Source organism: Tachyglossus aculeatus, chromosome X1 (genome assembly GCF_015852505.1).
Source record: "Tachyglossus aculeatus isolate mTacAcu1 chromosome X1, mTacAcu1.pri, whole genome shotgun sequence".
Lineage (NCBI taxonomy): Eukaryota > Metazoa > Chordata > Mammalia > Monotremata > Tachyglossidae > Tachyglossus > Tachyglossus aculeatus.
This window is the reverse complement of record NC_052101.1, coordinates 5,964,207-5,987,507: the sequence shown is the minus strand read 5'-3', so window position 1 is coordinate 5,987,507 and position 23,301 is coordinate 5,964,207. Positions and strand designations below refer to the sequence as shown.

The 23,301-nt window shown below is 43.5% G+C and overlaps 1 protein-coding gene across 4 annotated transcripts in view; it reads right to left on the bottom strand.

The window, feature by feature from the left end:
* Nucleotides 1-23,301, bottom strand: part of MYT1L (myelin transcription factor 1 like) — a 450,983-nt gene that overhangs the window by 60,347 nt on the left and 367,335 nt on the right. For all 4 annotated transcript variants that reach the window (XM_038772247.1, XM_038772248.1, XM_038772250.1 and 1 more), the window contains one exon: nucleotides 15,597-15,659. In XM_038772247.1, the coding sequence (XP_038628175.1) occupies nucleotides 15,597-15,659 (63 nt within the window). The remainder of the gene's footprint in view (nucleotides 1-15,596; nucleotides 15,660-23,301) is intronic.

Here is a 23,301-nt window from a genome sequence, read left to right as displayed (position 1 = left end):
ATAAATAGGATTGATTGATTGATTTCATCACTGGACAGCCTGTCTTGGGTCATTCATAGGCTTTCCAACAGGGTTCGGGGACACAGCGAAGCACTGTGGCCTAGTGGATAGATCTCAGGCCCGAGAGTCATAAGGACCTGAGTTCTAGTCCTGGCTCTGCCACCTGTCTGCTGCGTGACCTTGGGCAAGTCATCCGTGGCTCAGTGGAAAGAGCACGGGCTTTGGAGGCAGTGGTCATGGGTTCAAATTCCAGCTCCACCAATTATAATAATAATAATAATAATAATGATGGCATTTATTAAGCACTTACTATGTCCAAAGCACTGTCCTAAGTGCTGGGGAGACTACAAGGTGATCAGGTTGTCCCACGGGGGGCTCACAGTCTTCATCCCCATTTTCCAGATGAGGGAACTGAGGCAGAAAGAAGTCAAGTGACTTGCCCAAAGTCACACAGCTGATAATTGGTGGAGCCAGGATTTGAACCCATGACCTCTGACTCCAAAGCCTGTGCTCTTTTCCACTGAGCCACGCTGCTTCTCTGTCACCTGTGTGACTTTGTCAGCTGTCAATTGTCAGCTGTGTGACTTTGGGCAAGTCACTTAACTTCTCTGGGCCTCAGTTACCTCATCTGTAAAATGGGGATTGACTGTAAGCCCCCCAAGGGCCAACCTGATCACCTTGTAGTCTCCCCAGCTCTCAGAACAGTGCTTTGCACATAGTAAGCACTTAATAGATGCCATTATTATTATTATATCACTTCTCTGTGCCTCAGTTATTCATCTGTCTAATGATGATTAAGACTGTGAGTCCCATGTGGGACAGGGACTGTATCCAGCCTGATTTGCTTGTATCCACCCCAGCGCTTAGTACAGTGCTTGGCACATACTAAGCGCTTAACTAATTTTATCATTATTATCATTACTTAATTTGCCTTTGTAATCTTCATATGCTTTGGAGGGCCTCCAAACCTGGTTAATAATTGACAGGACTGAGGTCTACCGATGTCCCAAATATTTTCTAGATTCTATGAACATTGAGAAAAAAGTCTTGATGTGATTTCCTACAATTTGGGAGGGTCTAAAGACCAGTGGTCATGTCTGCTGGACCCTCATCAATCAATCAACAGTATTTTTATTGGGCGTTTACTATGTGCAGAGCACTGTACTAAGTGCTTGGGAGTGTATTAGCAGAATTAGCAGATCTGTTCCCTGCTCATAACGAGCTTACTGTCTAGAACTTTCCACCGTGCGGAAAGGTGCTCTGTGCTTCCGGGAAATCTAAATAATAATAATAATAATAATAATGACATTTATTAAGCGCTTACTATGTGCAAAGCACTGTTCTAAGCGCTGGGGAGGTTACAAGGTGATCAGGTTGTCCCACAGGGGGCTCACAGTCTTAATCCCCATTTTCCAGATGAGGTAACTGAGGCACAGAGAAGTGAAGTAACTTGTCCAAAGTCACCCAGCTGACAATGGGCAGAGCCGGGATTTGAACCCGTGACCTCTGACTCCAAAACCCGTGCTCTTTCCACTGAGCCACGCTGCTTCTCCTCAATAAGACACGTTCTTCAGGAGTGAGGACTCAAGTAGGTTTCTGCGAGCTGGGGAGAACTATGTGGCCCCACGAGAGTTTCTACCATCAGCTCTCTCTTTTCTCTTCTTAAACATGGTAATACCGATGCCATCTTTCTTTGAAATCCTGTGGCATTTCCTCAGTGATCCATATGAGAAATGACAAAAGAAGCAACTTGGGAAGCAAAATGGCCCGTGGGAAGCAGATGAACTCATTGGAAAAGCACAGGCCTAGAGTCAGAGGACCTGGGTTCTACTGTGAGTCTGCTACTTCATCACCAATCGTATTTATTGAGCGCTTACTGTGTGCAGAGCACTGTACTAAGCGCTTGGGAAGTTGGCAACATATAGAGACGGTCCCTACCCAACAGTGGGCTCACAGTCTAAAAGTGGGAGACAGAGAACAAAACCAAACATACTAACAAAATAAAATAAATAGATATGTACAAGTAAAATAAATAAATAGAGTAATAAATATGTACAAACATATATACATATATACAGGTGCTGTGGGGAAGGGAAGGAGGTAAGATGGGGGGGATGGAGAGGGGAACGAGGGGAAGAGGAAGGAAGGGGCTCAGTCTGGGAAGGCCTCCTGGAGGAGGTGAGCTCTTGCTACTTGTGTGCTGTGTGATTTGGGGTGGGTTACTTAACTTCTCAATGCCTCAGTTGCCTCAACTTTAAAAAGGAGATTCAATCCGTGTTCTCCCTCCTACTTAGACTGTGAGCCCCACGTGGGACAGGGACTGTGTCCGACATCATAAACTTGAATCTACCGCAGCACGTAGAACAGTGCCTGGCATAAGCGCTTAGTACAGTGCTCTGCACACCGTAAGTGCTCAGTAAATATGATTGAATGAATGAATACAGTAAGCACTTAACAAATACCACAAAAAAAGAAGGTCTGGGCAGGCATGTCATCCAATACAGGAGCCGATTTTGGTCTATATCATTCATTCATTCAATCACATTTACTGTGTGCAGAGCACTGTACTGAGCGCTTGGGAAGTACAGCAATTACGGTATTCATTAAGTGCTTTCTATTTATAATAATAATAATAATAGCATGTATTAAGCGCTTACTATGTGCAAAGCACTGTTCTAAGCGCTGGAGAGGTTACAAGGTGATCAGGTTGTCCCACAGGGGGCTCACAGTCTTCATCCCCATTTTACAGATGAGGGAACTGAGGCCCAGAGAAGTGAAGTGACTTGCCCAAAGTCACACAGCTGACAAGTGGCAGAGGCGGGATTTGAACCCATGACCTCTGACTTCAAAGCCCGGGCTCTTTCCACTGAGCCACGCTGCTTCTCTATGTACTACGTACTTCTCTATGTACTCTTGTATGGTTAAATATATGAAAATTGATTTGCTGCTCACCGAACAGTGTAATGCCTTGGTAATATGTATATATGTATATATGTTTGTACATATTTATTACTCCATTTATTTTACTTGTACATATCTATTCTATTTATTTTATTTTGTTAGTATGTTTGGCTTTGTTCTCTGTCTCCCCCTTTTAGACTGTGAGCCCGCTGTTGGGTAGGGACTGTCTCTATATGTTGCCAACTTGTACTTCCCAAGCACTTAGTACAGTGCTCTGCACACAGTAAGCGCTCAATAAATATGATTAATTAATTGATTGATTAATAATAACAGGACTGAATGATAGACTATCACTCTCCTCACCTTCAAGTCTTATTCAAAGCACATTTCCTCCAAGAGGCCTTTCCCAAACTAAGGCCTCATTTCCTCTTCTCCCACTCCTTTCTGCACCATCCTGGCATTTGGATTTGCATCTCTTACTCACCCCTCCTTTGGCCATACAGCACTTATTCATCCAATCATATTTATTGAGCACTTACTGTGTGCAGAGCACTGTAATGAGTGCTTGATAGAGTACAATACAAGACAAATTCCCTGCCCACAATGAGCTTACAGTCCAGAGATGTACATATTCTTAATTTATTTATATTAACGTCTGTCTCCTGGACTAGACCAAAATCTTGTTATGGGCAGGAAACGTGTCTACCAACTCTACTATATAATAATAATGATGGCATTTATTAAGTGCTTACTATGTGCAAAGCACTGTTCTAAGCACCGGGGAGGTTACAAGGTGATCAGGTTGTCCCACGGGGCCTCACAGTCTTAATCTCCATTTTACAGATGAGGTAATTGAGGCACAGAGAAGTGAAGTGACTTGCCCAAAGTCACACAGCTGACAATTGGCGGAGATGGGATTTGAATCCATGACCTCTGACTCCAAAGCCCGTGCTCTTTCCACTGAGCCACGCTGCTTCTCTATATTGTACTCTCCTAGGTGCTTAGTACCATGCTCTGCTCACAGTAAATGCTCAATAATTTTGATTTATCGAATGCCTGATGATCGCTTAACACCAATCTGCCACCCCGCTTTATAATACTCCTCCAGTATGCCTCTGATTTCAACTTTTCTAGGCACTTCTCATTACTCTTTGTTTGTGATGATTTCTTTGCAACACTGCTTTCTTCCCAAGCTTCCTCTGTCACCTCATCAATCAATCAATCATTGATTTATCAGTGCATTTATTGAGCACTCACTGTGTGTAGCACACTGTACTAAGAGCAATAGAACAGTATAACGGACACATTCTCCTCCTGTAACCAGCTTATAGGGGAAACAGACATTATTATAAATCAATAAATAACAGATATATACATAGGAGCTGTGAAGCTGAGGGAAGGGTGAATAAAGGGAGTAAATCAGAGTGACATAGAAGGCTGAGGAAAAGCAGACTCATATTGGGGGAAGAGTCCCTCTCTTTGGGGAGTAAAACCTCTCTGATCCTGACATGTATTTTCTGGTCTAACCCAGCCGTATGAAAGAAGACCAGTAGGTCAAGGTGGGTTTCTGTTAAATGAAAGTATTGCAAAAAATGGAGCAGATTACAGAGCCTTCACCAGCAGTTGAAACTGCTAAACATCCCACCGGTAAGATGCTGAAATAAAGATAATTCCTTCTGTCGCTGACTTTCCTATTCCAATATGATACTGTTGAGGGTTGCACTCAGTGTGCATAACTGATAGACAAACTCGCTGAAGGCAGGGGCCTTACCAGCCTATTCTATTGTATTGTAGAAATAAAAATAATAATGGTATTTGTTCAGCACTTACTATGTGCCAAGCACTGTTCTAAGCACTGGGGTAGATACAAGGTATCAGGTTGCCCCACGTGGGGCTCGCATCCTTCATCCTCCTTTAACAGATGAGAGAACTGAGGCACAGAGAAGTGAGTTGACTTGCCCAAGGTCACACAGCAGACAAGTGGGCGAGCTGAGATTAGAACCCACATCCTCTGACATCCAAACCTGTGCTCTTTCCACTAAGCCACACTGCTTCTCCATCTGGCTATTAATCGACAATCAGTCATATTTATCTAGTGCTTACTCTGTGCAGAGCACTGTACTGAATGCTTGGGAGAGTACAAAATGACTATATAGCAGAGTTGGGAACCATGTTCCCTGTCCACAATGAGCTTACACTCTCACAGGAGCTTATTACAGTGCTGTGCTCACAGTCACTGATCAATCAATATGATCGATCGATACTCTTCCGAGCACTTAGTACAGTGCCCTGCACAGAGTAAGCATTCAATGAATGCCACTGATTAATTGATTGACTTGACCTACTGCTCATTTCACATACGAAGGATGGCCTGGGTTAGTAGTGATAGTAGTAATAATGGTAATAATAATAATAATGGCACTTATTAAGTGTTTACTAGGTGAAAAGCACATCTATCCTCATCACAAGCAAATGAGTACAGTGCTCTGCACACAGTAAGCGCTCAATAAAAACGATTGAATGAATGAAATACAATTAAACAAAATAAAATAGACTAGGTTAAGTGCTTGGATCAACCTGGTAGCAGTTTGGATGGAGAAGAAAGCATGGATTTTAGGGATGTTGTAGAGGCGGTGACTAATTGAATATGTAGTTGGATGAGAGATGAGTCAATATGAATGCCAAGGTCATGGGCTTGTGAGACAGGGAAGATGTTTACACTGTCAACAGTGATGGGAAAATCAGGAAGAGGACAGAGTCTGTGTGGGAAGATGAGCAATTCTGTTTTCGACATGTGAAGTTTGAGGAAGACAAGTTTTGTAATGCATGTATTTGTTGTTTAGGTTCAAAAACATTAGCATTTTAATCAGCGTGTATAAGTCAGTTGTGTCCTCTCAGGGTCGCAACTGTGAAGTTTCCAGTCCTCTACCATCATCATCAATCGTATTTATTGAGCGCTTACTGTGTGCAGAGCACTGTACTAAGCGCTTGGGAAGTACAAGCTGGCACCAGTCTCAGCTACGGGAGGGAGAGTCAAGCAAAGGCCTGTCCATTCCAATCCTAGCTTGGGCAGTGGCTAGCGAGTGGCAGGCAATCCGTTACAAGTCAAAACTCCCCCGTGCCAAGCAGCAGTGACATGGGAGAGAGCAGAGGGCGGGGACTCGAACTGACCGTGCGGAAGGCGGCAGTGGTAAATCACGTCCCTATTTTTACCAAGAAAATTCTATGGATCCACTACCAGAACAATTGCAGACGGAGAGCGGGACGTTCTGGGGGTGACGTGTCCGTGGGGTCGCTACGGGTCAGAAATGACTCGACGGCATAAGACAAGACTAAATCTTGGGTACGTGATATGTTCATGAATTTTCCTGGGACTCCCTCTTCGAGTCATGCTCTGTTTGAAGCCTTCTGCTCTGAGAGAGTCACCCCATTCCTAATGGTAGAACACTAGGCTGAGCTATTTCTGCTGTTTATTGTATTCTCCCTAAACAAACCAAAACAAACAAAAAAATCCCAAACATAGAGTTTGAGGCTCTGTCTTTGTAGCATATTTCTTCTGCCCCTCTGCTTACTGCTGCCCCATTTCATCTCACCCTAGAGTAGCTGTTTGGATATCCTGCTTTCCATTCCTTTTACATGCTGTGCCCGGAAAAGGTGTGATATATCAAGATGAAGCTTAGAGGCTGGAGGATTGACTTATGCAGGAGCTCATCATTTGTGACCCAGTTTTCATTCAATCATATTTAGTAAACGCTTACTTTGTGCAAAACACTATACTAAGCACTTGGGAGTGTACAATACAGCAACAGATACATTCTTTTAGACTGTGAGCCCACTGTTGGGTAGGGACTGCCAACTTGTGCCAACTTGTACTTCCCAAGCGCTTAGTACAGTGCTCTGCACACAGTAAGCGCTCAATAAATATGATTGATTGATTGATTCCCTGCCCACAATGAGCTCACGGCCTAGAATGCTTTGTCACTAGGTTTGAAGTAACGCTTGGGTTCTAATCCTGGCTCCGCCACTTATCTGCTGGGTGACCACAGGCAAGTCATTTAGCTTCTCTGTGCCTCGGTTACCTCATCTGTAAAATGGGGATTGAGACTGTGAGCCCCATGAGAGTCACGGACTGTGTCTAACCTGATTTGCTTGTAACCACCCCAGTGCTTAGTACAGTGCCTGACACATAATAAGCATTTTTAAAATGTCACAGTTATTATTAAGTATTGGACTTAACATTGGTTGAGATACGTGGAAATCAGATGGGAGCCCTATTGGAAAGTGTACAGGACCAGGAGCCAAGACACCTGGTTTCTAATGATGATGATGATGATGATGGCATTTATTAAGCGCTTACCACGTGCAAAGCACCATTCTAAGCACTGGGGAGGTTACAAGGCGATCAGGTTGTACCAAGGGGGGCTCACAGTCTTAATCCCCATTTTCCAGATGAGGCAACTGAGGCCCAGAGAAGTGAAGTACCTTGCCCAAAGTCACCCAGCTGACAATTGGCGGAGCTGGGATTTGAACCCCTGACCTCTGACTCCAAAGCCCGGGCTCTTTCCACTGAGCCACACTGCCTCTCTAATCACAACTCTGCCGCCACTTGCCTGCTGTTGTCTTGTTGCCATCGAGTCATCTCTGCCTCATAGCAACCCCACAGGCGCTTCTCACCCAGAACGACCCGCTCTCTATCTGCAATCGTTCTGGTAGTGGATCCAGAGAGTTTTCTTGGTAAAAATCGAAAGCGGTTCGCTGTTGCCTCCTTCCGCGCAATAAACTCGAGTCCCCACCCTCGACTCTCTCCCTTACCGCTGCTGCCCAGAATGGGTGAGTTTTGAGTTGGAGCAGATTGCCTTCCACTTGCTAGCCACTGCCCAAGCTAGGAATGGAAAGGGTAGGCCCCTGCTTGACTCTCCCTCCTATAATGGGGATTAAGACTGTGAGCCCCATGTGGGACAACTTAATCATCATGTAACCCCCCTCCAGCGCTTAGAACAGTCCTTTGCACATAGTAAGCGCTTAACAAATGCCATCATTATCATTATTATTATTATTATCCCCCCCGCCTTACCTCCTTCCCCTCCCCACAGCACCTGTATATCTGTATATATGTTTGTACGTATTTATTACTCTATTTATTTATTTATTTTAGTTGTACATATTTATTCTATTTATTTTATTTTGTTAATATGTTTTGTTTTGTTGCCTGTCTCCCCCTTCTAGACTGTGAACCCGCTGTTGTGTAGGGACCGTCTCTATATGTTGCCAACTTGTACTTCCCAAGCGCTTAGTACAGTGCTCTGTTCTCAGTAAGTGCTCAATAAATGCGATTGAATGAGTAAATGAATGGTAGAGGACTGTGAAACCCTGAGAGGGGATGCCTGCTGTTATCTTGGATGAAATCGCTTAACTTCTCTAGAGATTAATTTTCTCACCTGTAAAATGGGAGTAAAATACCTATTCTCCCTCCTCCGTGGGAGAGGGACTGTGTCTGATTTGATTATCTTGGACTTACCCCAGTACTTAGCCCTTAGTAAGCACTTAGTAAATTAATTGTTATATGGCATTTATTTTTTGTCATATGAAACTATGACTTAACATTAGATCTGGAGACCTTCAGTGTGATCTGAGTCCTAATATAATTATGTTTAGTGCCTTATTTTGTCATCTGCCACCTTTCTGTCTTCCCTTGACCATGTGTTGCCCAGGCAACATAAATCAGGGGTATTTGTGTTGTGTGTAATAATAATAATGATGGCATTTGTTAAGCGCTTACTATGTGCAAAGCACTGATCTAAGTGCTGGGGAGGTTACAAGGGGATCAGGTGGTCCCACGGGGGGCTTACAGTTTTAATTCCCATTTTACAGATGAGGGAACTGAGGTCCAGAGAAGTGAAGTGACTTGCCCAAAGTCACACAGCTGACAGTTGGCAGAGCCGGAATTTGAACCCATGACCTCTGACTCCAAAGCCCGGGCTCTTTCCACTGAGCCACGCTGCTTCAGCGTACTCTATTGCATATGGGTATCCTTGGTTACATGTAGTGTTTGACAAGTGTACATTGCCACAAAAATTTCATCTTTTTGAGTGTCATGGTCAATTGAGAATCTTTGTAGCCTAGCTGATGGAGACCAGGCCTGGGACTCAGAAGGTCATGGGTTCTAATGCTAGCTCTGCCACTCATCTGCTGAATGGCCTTGGGCAAGTCACTCCACTTTTCTGGACCTCAGTTACCTCATCTGTGAAATGGGGATGGAGACACTGAGCCCCATGAGAAGCAGCGTGGCTCAGTGGAAAGAGCCCGGGCTTTGGAGTCAGAGGTTCAAATTCTGGCTCCAGCAATTGTCAGCTGTGTGATTTTGGGCAAGTCACTTCACTTCTCTGGGCCTCAGTTCCCTCATCTGTAAAATGGGGGTGAAGACTGTGAACCCCACGTGGGACAACCTGATCACCTTGTAACCTCCCCAGTGCATAGAACAGTGCTTTGCACACAGTAAGTGCTTAATAAATGCCATCATTATTATTATTATTATTATGTGGGACTTGGACTGAGCCCAACCTAACTTCTATCTACCCTAGCACTCAGTACAGTGTCTGGCACATAGTAAACATTTAACAAATAACATAAAAAATTCAGAGCAGTTTTTTTAATTATACCAAGCAGTTTGTTATCACGGGCATGCTTACTCCTAAATTCTGATAACTCCTTCAGTTACCATCAACAGGTGGGCTTTTTTGTGAGTTTGGGGAATTTTTTTGAGTTAAGTGCTTTTTGGTAAGTACTCACTATGTACCAGACACTGTACTAAGCACTGGGGTGGATGCAATCTAATCGAGTTGGGCACAGTCCACATCCACGTCATCATCCCACATCTCATTATGGGCATTCAGGAACATGTCTGCTAATTCTGCTGTATTGTACTCTCCCAAGCGCTTAATACAGTGCTGTGAACATAGTAAGAACTCAATAGATACCATTGATTGATTGATTGATTGAGTGATGGGGCTCAGTCAATCAATCAGTCCTAATCCCCATTCTACAGATGAGATAACTGAAGCTCATAAAGTTAGGGGACACAGCATGGTGTAGTGAATAGAGCACGGGCCTGGGAATCACAAGGTCATGAGTTCTGATCCTGGCTATGCCACTTGCCTGCTGTGTGACCTTGGGCAAGTCACTTGAATTCTCTGGGCCTCAGTTACCTCATCTTTATTTGCTTGTATCCGCTCCAGCACTGATTACAGTGCCTGGCAAATAGTAAGCACTTAACCAATACTATTTTTAGACAAGCAGCATGGCCCAGTGGAAAGAGCACGGGCTTAGGAGTCAGAGGTCATGGGTTCAAATCCCGGCTCCACCACTTGTCAGCTGTGTGACTTTGGGCAAGTCACTTCACTTCTCTGGGCCTCAGTAACCTCATCTGTAAAATGGGAATTAAGGCTGTGAGCCCCCCGTGGGACAACCTGATCACCCTGTAACCTCTCCAGCGCTTAGAACAGTGCTTGGCACATAGTAAGTGCTTAATAAATCCCATTATTATTATTTTTTTTAATGACTTGCCCAGGGTCATACAACAGACATGTATTGGAACCTGGATTAGAATTCAGATCCTCTGCCTGTCAAGTCTGTGCTTTTTCCACTAGGCCACACTGCTTCCGAGCCCCTTCTCATAGCAGGGTTCCTCTCTATGAGTGATTCAAGTGTCTTTGTTAATGCTCTCAGAGAGCGAGGAAGCAGCGTGGCTCTGTGGAAAGAGCCCGGGCTTGGCAGTCAGAGGTCATGGGTTCTAATCCTGGCTCCGTTGCTTGTCAGCTGTGGTCGAGTACTTTGGTCGAGTCACTTCTCTGTGCCTCAGTTCCCTCATCTGTAAAATGGGGATTAAGACTGTGAGCCCCATGTGGGACAACCTGATTACCTTGTATCCTTCCAGCGCTTAGAACAGTGCTTGGCACATAGTAAGCACTTAACAAACGCCATCATCATCATCAATCATATTTATTGAGCGCTTACTGTGTGCAGAGCACTGTACTAAGCTCTTGGGAAGTACAAGTTGGCAACATAGAGACATCATCATTATTATTATTATTATTTGAGTTTCCCAGGAATTCAGAACCACCTTTGGGCACTAGGTTCCAGTCCAGGGGACTGCTACAACTGTTAAATATCTGTCTGGGTCAAGGTTGTTGTGAACACCCTGAACATAGGAGGAACATGGCGGTACCAATGGCATAGGACGTCTCCTCCAAGGGGCCTTCCCTCATTAAGCCCTCATTTCCTCTTTTCCCACTTCCTTCTGAGTTGCTTTGACTTGCTCCCCTTCTTCATCACCACCCTTCCAGCCCCACAGCATTTATGTCTTACGCTGTCGAGTCGTCACCGACCCTTAGCGACTCCGTGGATGCATCTCTCCCGTGATGGCCCACTCTCCATCTGCAATCATTCTCATAGCAGATCCGTAATGTATTTATTTATATTAATGCCTGTCTCCCCCTCTAGACCGTAAGCTCTTTATGGGCACGGAATGTGTCTGTTCTATGGTTGTGCTGTCCTCTTCCAAGGGCTGCCCATAGTAAGTTCTCAATAAATACAATCGATTGACTGACTGATTAAGACAGGGAAACAGGAAGGTCAGTGAGACCAAAGAGAGTCCCCAGGACCCTATGGAAGTTTTCACACTCAGCCGCAGAGATTTCACACTCAGAAACCGAAACTCACACTCAGGAATGTAGGTGAAATATGGTCAACGAAAGGGTACTGGGATTTAGAGGAGGGAGTGCTGGAACTCGTAGAAGAACAGTACTTCTTCTGGGAAGAAGTTCTCCTACTGGGAAGAACAGTACAATGCCAGCTGTTGCCAACTTGTACTTCCCAAGCGCTTAGTCCAGTGTTCTGCACACAGTAAGCGCTCAATAAATACGATTGAATGAATGAATGAATGAACAGAGCACGGGCCCCAGAGTCAGAAGGCCCAGGATCCTAATCCTGGCTCTGTCACTTGTCTGCACTTGGCAAAGTCACTTCACTTCTCTGTACCTCAGTTGCCTCATCTGTAATATGGGGATTCATCAATCGGTAAATCGTATTTATCAAGTGTTTACTTGTGTTCGGGGCACTACTGTGAAATCCATGTGGGACACAGACCATATTAAACCTGATTAGCTTTTATCTAACGCAGTGCTTACTGCAGTGCTTGGCACACAGTAAGAACTTGACAAGTACCATTAAATACATTTTAAAAAATCCACTTGCACCATTAAGAGAAGCAGCATGGCTCAGTGGAAAGAGCACGGGCTTGGTAGCCAGGGGTCATGGGTTCTAATCCCAGCTCTGCCACATGTCACTTCACTTCTCTGAGCCTCAGTTACTTCATCTGTAAAATGGGGATTAAGACTGTGAGCCCCACATGGGATAACCTGATTACCCTGTATCCTCCCAATCAATCAATCAATCAATCAATCAATTGTATTTATTGAGTACTTACTGTGTGCAGAGCACTGTACTAAGCACTTGGGAAGTACAAGTTGGCAACACTTAGAACAGCGCTTTGCACATAAGTGCTTAACAAATGCCATTATTATTATTATTATTATTATTATTATTATTATTATTCTTGTATACTCTCCTAGGCACTTAGTACAATACTCTGCACCCAGTAAGCACTCACTAAATATTACTGAGTAATCAAGTGTTCTAAAATAGTAGCAGTTGCTGGGATTACAAATGAAAAGGGAACTGCTTTTAAATTAAGAACGAGGTCAAAACTGGAGTATGAGACCATCTAAGAGATGGTTCTTCTCTAGACTGCAAGCTCGTCCTCTAGACTGTAAGCTAATAATGGGCAGAGAACATGTCTGCTGCTAATTCTGTTGTATCGTTCTCTCCCAAGTGCCTAGAGTAGTGCCCCGCACATGGTAAGCGCTCAATAAATGCTTTTGATTGATTGCAGGCACAAGCGGCTAAGCCAGAGGAGCAGGGAGGGACAGAAAGGTCTCTGCTTTATGGATTCTCCCAGGATGTTGAGATGGAAGTAGGCCTCAGAAGGGAAAACCCCCTTAATGGGAAGGAGGAAGTCTGAGTCCTGGAATGTCTGGAGAGATGGCTGAGCAGGGAAGAATCCCAGGCCCACCTCATACAGGCGTGCAAGACTGTTGACAACAAGAACTGATGCTTAATGGGTTTCATTTCACAGGTTCATGGATAAGTGATCTGAAGGAGAGAACGCTCAGACAAGTCTCAGAGCTGGAAGAGGCACTAAAGTTTTGCAGGTAAGAAACTAAGATCTCTTACCATTGAGTGAGTGGAGAGAAAAGAGGTAGATGAGGGTTGGAGTTGTGAAGAGCAAGGAAAAGAACCTCCAATATATAATTACGAACCCAACCGAATGATCACAGACTCTAAGCCATGCCTCAGGACAGAGATCTTGGACTTGTAATAAGCTGTGGCTTTAAATCAATGCAACAGTGAGCGGAAGCCATAAACGACTCCAAAATTTGGGCAGGCAAGTGGAGGAGAGTAGAAATTTAAAGGAAGGGTGAGATTTGGGCACTACAGAAACTACTGTACATCTTCTTTTAGAATGCTACTTGTAGTCATGGCTGCCCCAGCAGAGGAGTTGGAGAAGGAACGTAGAAGGGAACAAGAGGTTCTGGAACAGTTGCTTCTGAGAAATGATGTTTTCCAAAGATTAGGACTCTTAGAAGACCCAAAAGAGAATGGTTGAGAGAAAGCATGGTTGAAGCTTACAAAATGAAGAATGGTGTGGGCGGGAAATGTCCGTATTCTTGTTCAGCAAGCCCGATGACTCCAGAATATAGAATGAAGGTAGGAGTTGGGAGTGGAAAAAAATCCGTACATCACCCGGGGAGAAGAACGGGAAGTCACAGGAAGGTTGACAGGCCAAAAATATCAAGAGGCCGAAAAAGGAATGGACAAACTGGGATGAGAGTAGTGCATTTTGAGAGAGAAATTTGGAATGCTGGTGGGAAATCTGAATGGTAGAAGATTCAAGACAAGTGGATGAATGAATGACAAGTACAGGATGGATTATTAAGAGGGAAAATTTCGGTATGACAAATAGTCTATCCACGACCTAATAAAGCACAGCCTTCATATTATTTTTCCAAGCATCCTTTCTTTCCACTCTTGGTAAGATCATTTTCAGACAGGCAAGACCATCAGTAGCTTCACTGTAGCATATCTAATGATTTAACGACTCGTGCCTACCTTGGATTGCCGCTTTAAATTAAATCGATCATGCTAATTTTGGGGTAGAAAGAAGGATGTGACTTCAAGCTCACTTGATTCGCACTTACCTTCCAGGGACCATGACGGGGTTGGAGGGAAGGAGGAGGGGTGGAGAGGGGCGAATGGATTTGCCATCCACCTTCCGCATTCTGGGACATCCCTGCTACTCGCCTCAGTGGACGGTGAGATCTGAACTGACCAGGTGCTGTAGTTGGTCCCTGCCACACCCAAGCTCGTGAAATAAGCAAGAGCAACTTTGATGCATGGTCGAGGCCTACCAGTTAACTCAAGACAGTTTCAATTCCGTGACATTTAACTTATAAAAAAAATTCCCCTGGGTGGCCCCTAAATTCCACGACTCTCTTTGGCGTTCTGAGATGTATGGTCAGCTTCCTTTCAATTTCCTTAGGAAGATGCTCCTGTTATATCTGTTCAAACGAGGGACTGAATCCTCAAACACTCATGTTAGCATTTAGCTTTTATCTGTTTTAGACTGTGAGCCCACTGTTGGGTAGGGACTGTCTCTATGTGTTGCCAATTTGTACTTCCCAAGCGCTTAGTACAGTGCTCTGCACATAGTAAGCGCTCAATAAATACGATTGATTGATTGATTGATTGATCTGGAATATTCCCAGCACCTATTTCCTCAACACTTTACCATCCTGTGCGTAATTAATGATAGTTTTCTGAAAGAGATTATAAGAATAATAAAACTAATATTTTGGAATCTGTAGCATCCTTATTCCATTTAACAATAAAAATTGGATTCTAATATGTGGATATATATGCACATATATACACGTTAAAACTCTCATGAGTGAGAGAAAGACAAAGAGGGGCACCTTTCATTGTTAATTTATTTTATATGGGAATTTTTCTTCTACTGAACCTCGTCTTCTCTTGCGGAGAGACAATCTACTTTTTAAAGACAATTTCTATTGGGTGTTTACGTGTCCTTTAACTCTTCTGATCGTTGGGCAACATTTGCGCATATCAATGTGGTTCCTTTGATTTTCATTTGCTGTAACGTTGGGAAATCTTCTTTTTGAATATCACCGAACTTCCAGGCAGATGTCAAAGACCGTAGGTGGGTCATTTTGAGCCAATTATAGCTTGGCTCTGCTCTGCACATAGTAAGCACTCAATAAATACGATTGAATGAAATACGATTGAATGAATAGCCTGACTGAGATTTCGCAAAACCTGAAGCGGGCCTAGAGACACTGACTGTGCCCTGGAATAATGAAGGTTTTGCTTCCAAATAAGGCTCTGGTTTGGCTCATCCTGGCTTGAAGATCTGGAATTCCGTCATAGAATTCAAACGGGATCCGCCTACAGAGAGCCTGGAAGCTGACAGGATTTCTGTCTGTAGATGTTTGATGTATGTGCGGTTGATACCTAATAAACATGAATGGTTTGGAGAAGAGAATAAACATCTCTTTACATACCTTCGATGAGAAGCATAATTGCCAGTAATATGTCCAGAGCCATCACAACCCGGTGTGGGACACCTACAATTAAAAATGTAAATTGGATAATTTACTTGGAAGAAATCAAACCTCCCCAAACAATTAAGTTCTTGTCAAGCACATTGTGGATTTCTCATTTGGACTGCCTCTCGCTGGTGGCTAGCGATTTATCTGAGTGCCAGTTTGAAATATGTTCCATTAGTATGAAAGCTCCCGGATGTCAGGAAACATGTCTACTTTCCTTTCCCAAGTGCTTAACAGTGAACAGCACTTAGTAGATGCTCAGTAATTACCATTCCCTCTCCATCGATGGAACTGCCAGAATCTTTCCCTCAAGAGGGAATCACCAGTTGTAAGAGAACGAGCGAGGATCTAGAATTTTGCTTATGATCATTCACCAGTCCCTATGTGTACGGCATTTCCATTTCATTAGACATTAAGCTAAGAAAGAAAACAATAATTGTGCTATTTGTTAAGCGCTTACTATAGGCCAAGCACGGCGTAGTGGACAGGCGAAGTAACTTGTACTTTCCAAGCACTTAGTACAGTGCTCTGCACACAGTAAGCGCTCAGTAAATACGATTGAATGAATGAATGAATGAATGAATGAATGAGTTCTAATCCCAGCTCTGCCACTGTCTGCTGTGTGATCTTGGGCAAGTCACTTCACTTTTCAGGACCTCAATTACCTCATCTGTAAAACGGGGATTAAGACTGTGAGCCCATCGTGGAACAACCTCCCCAGTGCTTAGAACAGTGCTTTGCACAAAGTAAGCGCTTAATAAATGCCATCATCATTATTATTACTATTATTATTATAGGGGCAGTGTCTGACACGATTTGTTTGGATCCACCCAGCGCTTAGAACAGTGCCTGGCAACTGGTAAAAGCTTAATAAATACCATAAATATTAACGTACTAAGACTGGGGTGGAAATAAGATAATCAGATCAGACACAGCCCCTGTCCCAGATGGGGATCACAGCTAAATGGGAGAGGGAACAGGCATTGAATCCTCATTTTACAGATGAGAAAACTGTGGCCAAGAGAAGTGAAGTGACTTGCCCAAGGACACAGATCAAGCAAGTGGAATATTGTTATACTGCACTCTCCCAAGTGCTTAGTACAGTGCTCTGCACACAGTAAGCACTCAAAAAACATGATGGGCTGATGGATTGAAGTGGCAGAGCAGGGATTAGAACCCAGGTCCTCTGATTCCCGGATCACTAGGTCACATGGCTTCAGTGCTGCTATTTGACATGTTTGGCTGGTGGGACATGGAAATGAGGCCTATTTTTGACGTTTTTTACTTCAAAGATTCAAAATATTTTGTTTTTCCTACTCTCCCAAACTGTACTTTGTTTAAGGAATGACAGCTGCGGTTTTCCCAAATCCTAAAAGAGAAGCAGCATGGCTCAGTGTAAAGAGCCCGGGCTTTGGAGTCAGAGGTCATGGGTTCAAATCCTGACTCTGCCAATTATCAGCTGTTTGACTTTGGGCAAGGCACTGAACTTCTCTTGACCTCAGTTACCTCATCTGTAAAATGGGGATGAAGACTGTGAGCCCCACGTGGGACAACTTAATCACCTTGTATCCCCCCCAGCGCTTAGAACAGTGCTTTGCACATAGTAAGCGCTTAACAAAGGCCATTATTATTATTATTTCTCTGGGCCTCAGTTACCTCATCTGGAAAATGGGGATGAAGACTGTGAGCCCCCCGTGGGACCACCTGGTCACCTTGTAACCTCTCCAGTGCTTAGAACAGGGCTTTGCACATAGTAAGGGCTTAATAAATGCCATTATTAAAAAAAAAAACAACCCGATCACCTTGTATCCCCCCAGGGCTTAGAACAGTGCTTTGCACATAGTAAGCGCTTAATAAATGCCATTATTAAAAAACAACCCGATCACTTAGAACAGTGCTTTGCACATAGTAAGCGCTTAATAAATGCCATTATTAAGAAAAAACAACCCGATCACCTGGTATCCCCCCAGCGCTTAGAACAGTGCTTTGCACATAGTAAGCGCTTAACAAATACCATCGTTATTGTTATTCAAAGAGTAATGGGGTGTTAAGAATTGAAAATCTTCTCTTTTTTTTTCACAGAATCAGTCTGAGAATGACACTTCATTAACTTGCTTCTGTCTTGTTCCAGGCTCAGGTCCTCTACTGAAGAGGACCCACGGCTGTCACGGGATAAATGAAAGCCAGGACCACTAATTCCGTTATCTAATAATTTCTGCACTATTAACAGTGTATACTCTACTGCTAATCATCTACCTGTAGAGAGAAAAAGACAAAAAAAATTCTATCCTCTGTCTCTCAGGGTAGGATTATTATCCTACAGCTAAAATAAATAGTTTGAAGGGGCAAAGGAAGTGTTGAAATGGGCCCTCTTATTTATTTGGAAGAATTTTAAAGCTGCTGAACTAAGCAATTGTGCCATCCCGTGGTCAAAGGAAAATCAAACCTTTCAATAAGATACTTCCAGGAAACTTACATATATTGAAGGTAAAATAAGTTCCAGTGCCATTTTATTTGGCCCGTTTTTAAAATTTGATGAACCACGTCAAATAGTGAAAGAGTTTTACGCAGGGATTTTTAATGGAGAAAGCAATACAATTAAACCCTAATGCGTCTGATTTTCGCAAGCTAATTTTTAAGACAGCAGATGAAGAATGGAATGTGAAAAGGATGTTGAGATCATCTGAGTATGTGCATTACTTATTTTTGGCAGAGAGATGTATGCTATCCCAGGAGTCACGGTTACCTAAGCAATCAATTTGATAGATTCAAACTCAGCTTGTCATCTTGGGCTGAAATGATTTCTTTGTAATGGCTGGTCTGCTTATATCACTGCTTTTAGGTATTAAACATTGGTAAAATGTTTACCAAAGGAAAAGGATTGAGGAAACAGGACACAGTCTGACATCAAAGATGTAAATGCTATTGAACGATCTTTTAAAATGGGCCCTAAGACATTTTGAGCTCCGATTCCAGCTTTCTTTTTCCATTCAGAACTGCCTTAGAAGAATCCTAGACTGTGAGCCCACTTTCTAGACTGTGAACCCACTGTTGGGTAGGGACCATCTCTATATGTTGCCAACCTGTACTTCCCAAGCGCTTAGTACAGTGCTCAGCACACAGTAAGCGCTCAATAAATACGATTGAATGAATGAATGAATGAATTCCCAGTTGCCGCTGCAGATTAATTCATTTTCATTCCAATTACCTTAACAGTGGATTTCTAATGGACAGACAAATGGTTACAGATGGAAACAGAATTATAATTCACAATGGAGTCTTCTATTTTTCCAAAGTAGTGCTTCAAGCTGAGATTAGGATCTGAGTGTTGTATTTTCCCACTATGGGAAGGGGATCTGTGTACCAACCCAGTTATACCGTACTCTCCCAAGCATTGCACTCAGGAAGTCCTCAATAAAAACGAATGACAGATTGATCGATCCAGAAGTTCAGGAAGAGTGATTCATTTCCTTCATTCCAACTCCAATCAATGGCCATTTTTCTATGCTCTTTTCTAGCGGTAAATGGGAACTAAAATATCCTAACAAAACAGACACCAGAATCTACAGGATTTATGAATCTATTTAGGTTACTACCACAGACGATTCTGGTAACTTCCGAACAACTAATGGTTGACATCAACATATCTAATCAACGGATGCTAAATTTTCAACCGTCCAAGTACCAAACAACCGTCAATCAGAGACGAAAGGCGCCACGTTGAAATAAGGCCAAAAACCTGTCCTCCCTCTTTCATGAGAATTGGAGCAGGGGATGACAAAGGAGTTTTATGGGAGATTGCATCTGAGGAAGGTCAGTTTCTGACCAGGGAAACAGCATGCTGTAGTGGCTAGAGCCTGGGGTTGGGCTGCCACTTGTCTGCTGTGTGACCTTGGACAAGTCACTTCATTCCTCTGGGTCTCAGTGACCTCATCTGTACAATGGGAATTGAGATCGTGAGCCCCACCCGGGACGGGGACTATGTCAAAACCTGATTTGCTTGTTCCCACCCCAGTGCTTAGTACAGTGCCTGGCACCTAGAAAGCACTTAACACATACCACAATTATTATCTCACCTGCAAATGAATATCGACTCCTCTCAGATAGAGGGTGGGGTGGGGTAAGGGTGTCAGGGGAGGGGGTCTTTTCCTGGTGAGGTCCCTCACTAATCTCTCTGAAAAGACAGATTTATGAAGTCCACTTCAGTGGGGGAGTCAACAGCTGTGTTAATCCCCTTCAGCCAAACAGAAACGAAGGGCGAGGAGTTGGGTCCATTCGTATCCCAACTTCTTTTCAGTGTCTCGTTTCGAAATCTCCGTTGCTTCAGGATGAAAATGGAATTTTCCCGGCATGAAATGGAAGTCAGTATTGCTGTTGGAGCATCCGTTACCTGGCTCTGGCTCTCTGTGTATGTCTGAGAAATGTATTTTCAAATGAACTCTCTCTTTTGTCTCTCTTGCCCAATTGTACTTTCCAAGCACTTAGCACAGTGCTCTGCACACAGTAAGCACTCGATAAATATGATTGAATGAATGAATTTGATCCCAAAATATGTCTTCCCCCTCTTTATTTGCTTTCATGGGGTGAGAGAATGAGGGTGTAGCTATCTTGACCTGATGATGGTGCGGGTCACCTCGCTCTCTGTACCCAGATAAATGATGCTAAAATGCAGCCTGTTCACAGCTTGAGTCATTCAATCGTGTTTATTGAGCGCTTACTGTGTACAAAGAACTGTACTAGGCGTTTGGGAGAGTACAATATAACAATAAACAGACACACTCCCGGCCCACCCCAAGCTGATGGTCTAGAGGGGGAGACGGACAGTAATATAAATGAATAAATAAATTACAGCTATGGATGGCTATTTCTGAAGGATGCCAACCTGATGGTACTGGTGAGTCAGATCATGGAAACCTGTTACCGGTGTTCTGCTGTCTGAGTTCAATGGAATAGTGATGAAGAGAGAGAGGCAGGTTGGGCAATGCGAGGCATAGGAGCTCATTCATTCAATTATATTTATTGAGTGCTTCCTGCGTGCAAAGCACTGTACTAAGTGCTTGGGAGAGTACAATATAACAAGAAACAGGCACATTCCTGCCCACAGTGAGCTCACAGTCTAGAGGAGGAGATAGGCACTAATATAAATAAATAGATAAATAAATTACATATATAGGTACTGATATACACTTATGTGCTGTGGGGATGGGAGGGAGGCCCCCAGCCCACGTCCTTCCCCTGGCCTGGAATGCCCTCCCTCCACACATCTGCCAAGCTAGCTCTCTTCCTCCCTTCAAAGCCCTACTGAGAGCTCACCTCCTCCAGGAGGCCTTCCCACACTGAGCTCCTTCCTTCCTCTCCTCCTCCTCCCCCTTCTCACCCCCCCCACCTTACCTCCTTCCCCTTCCCACAGCACCTGTATATATGTATATATGTTTGTACATATTTATTACTCTATTTACTTATTTATTTATTTTATTTGTAAATGTTTATTCTATTCATTTTATTTTGTTAATATGTTTTGTTTTGTTCTCTGTCTCCCCCTTCTAGACTGTGAGCCCACTGTTGGGTGGGGACCGTCTCTATATGTTGCCAACTTGTACTTCCCAAATGCTTAGTACAGTGCTCTGCACACAGTAAGCGCTCAATAAATACGATTGAATGAATGAATGAATGTATATATTTGTACAGATTTATTATTTTATTTATTTTACTTATACATATTTACTATTCTATTTATTTTGTTAATGATGTGCATATAGCTATAATTCTATTTATTCTGACGGGTTTGACACCTGTCTACATGTTTTGTTTTGTTGTCTGTCTCCCCCTTCTAGACTGTGGGCCCACTGTTGGGTAGGGACCGTCTCTATAAGTTGCTGACTTGTACTTCCCAAGCACTTAGTACAGTGCTCTGCACACAGTAAGCGCTCAATAGATACGATTGAATGAATGAATGAATGAAGGAGCAAGTAAGAGCAGTGCAGAAGGGAGTGGGAGAAGAGGAGAGGAGGGTTTAGTCAGGGAAGGCTTCTTGGAAGAGATGGGCCTTCAAAGTTCCCGAGCTAACCTCTGACTGGCTGGAGTCCATAGCCTTGGGAATGCTGGGCTTCCTGGGCTCCCACTTATCCTGGCATCAGACTGTATTTGGGAGACTGATCTCAGACCTCTAGAGAAGCAGCATGGCCTGGGGGAAAGAGCATGGCCCTGGGAGTAAGAGGACTTGGGTTCTAGTCCCGCCTCTGTCAATTGCTCTGCTAATGGATTGCTGAGTGACCTTGGGCAAGTCAATCAATCAATCAACCAATCGTATTTATTGAGCGCTTACTGTGTGCAGAGCACTGTACTAAGCGCTTGGGAAGTACAAGTTGGCAACATATAGAGACAGTCCCTACCCAACAGTGGGCTCACAGTCTAGAAGGGGGAGACAGAGAACAAAACCAAACAAAATGAAATAAACAGAATAGATATGTACAAGTAAAATAAATAAATAAATAAATAGAGTAATAAATATGTACAAACATATATACATATATACAGGTGCTGTGGGGAAGTCACCTAACTTCTCTGTGCCTCAGTTTCCTCAATTGTAAAATGGAGATTTATTACCCCTACTCCCTCCTACTTGAGACTGTGAGCCTCCCTGTGGGATTGTCTCCAACCTAATTAACTTGTAATAATAGTACTGATGGTATTTGTTAAGCGCTTACTATGTGCCAAGCACTGTTCTAAGCATTGGGGGAGATATAAGCTAATCAGGTTGTCCCACGTGGGGCTCACAGCCTTAATCCCCATTTCACAGATGAGGGAACTGAGGCACAGAGAAGCTAAGAATAGAGTTCCTAGTCCTTGCCAGTATTGGAGGCAGCAAAGGGGAGTGTATTTGGCTTAAAGTGAAAATTAAGCAGCTTGGGAAGCAGGCTGGCTTAGTGGGAAACACCGGTGGGAATAACATAGGTCTGCGAGTCAGGGGCACTGGGTTCTAATCCTGACTCCACCACTTACCTGCTGTGTGATCCTGGCCAAGTCATTTAACTTCTCTGTGTATCAGTTCCCTTATCTGTAAAATGGGGATTAAGACTGTGAGCCCCCCGTGGGACAATCTGATCACCTTGTAACCTCCCCAGCGCTTAGAACAGTGCTTTGCACATAGTAAGCACTTAATAAATGCCATTATTGTTATTATTATTATTATAATTATCTGCAAAATGGGGATTTGATACCTGTTCTCTCTCCTACTTAGACTGGTGAGCCCCTTGTGGGATCCGATTATCCCGTTATCCACCCCAGTGCTTATACTGTGCTTGCAATACTAGTAAGTGCTTAACATATCATTATCATGGTTATCATTATTATTAGGTAGCTTTACCTACAGGCATGGTTGCTCCAAAGCGCTCCCAAACTGTAGCCAACCTGGCATATAGACCAATAAGTACAGTGCTCTGCACACAGTAAGCGCTCAATAAATACGATTGAATGAATAAGCACGGATAGTCAAAAATTAGGAAAACCATAGCGGGCAAGGAAACCGCTATATAAAATGGATGTGATCTCCATCTGAGTGCTCTGACTGGCTGTTAGATGGTTTCCAAATGGTAATAATGATAGTAATAGTGGTATTTGTTAAGACCTTACTATGCGCCAGGCACTGTACTAAGCGCTG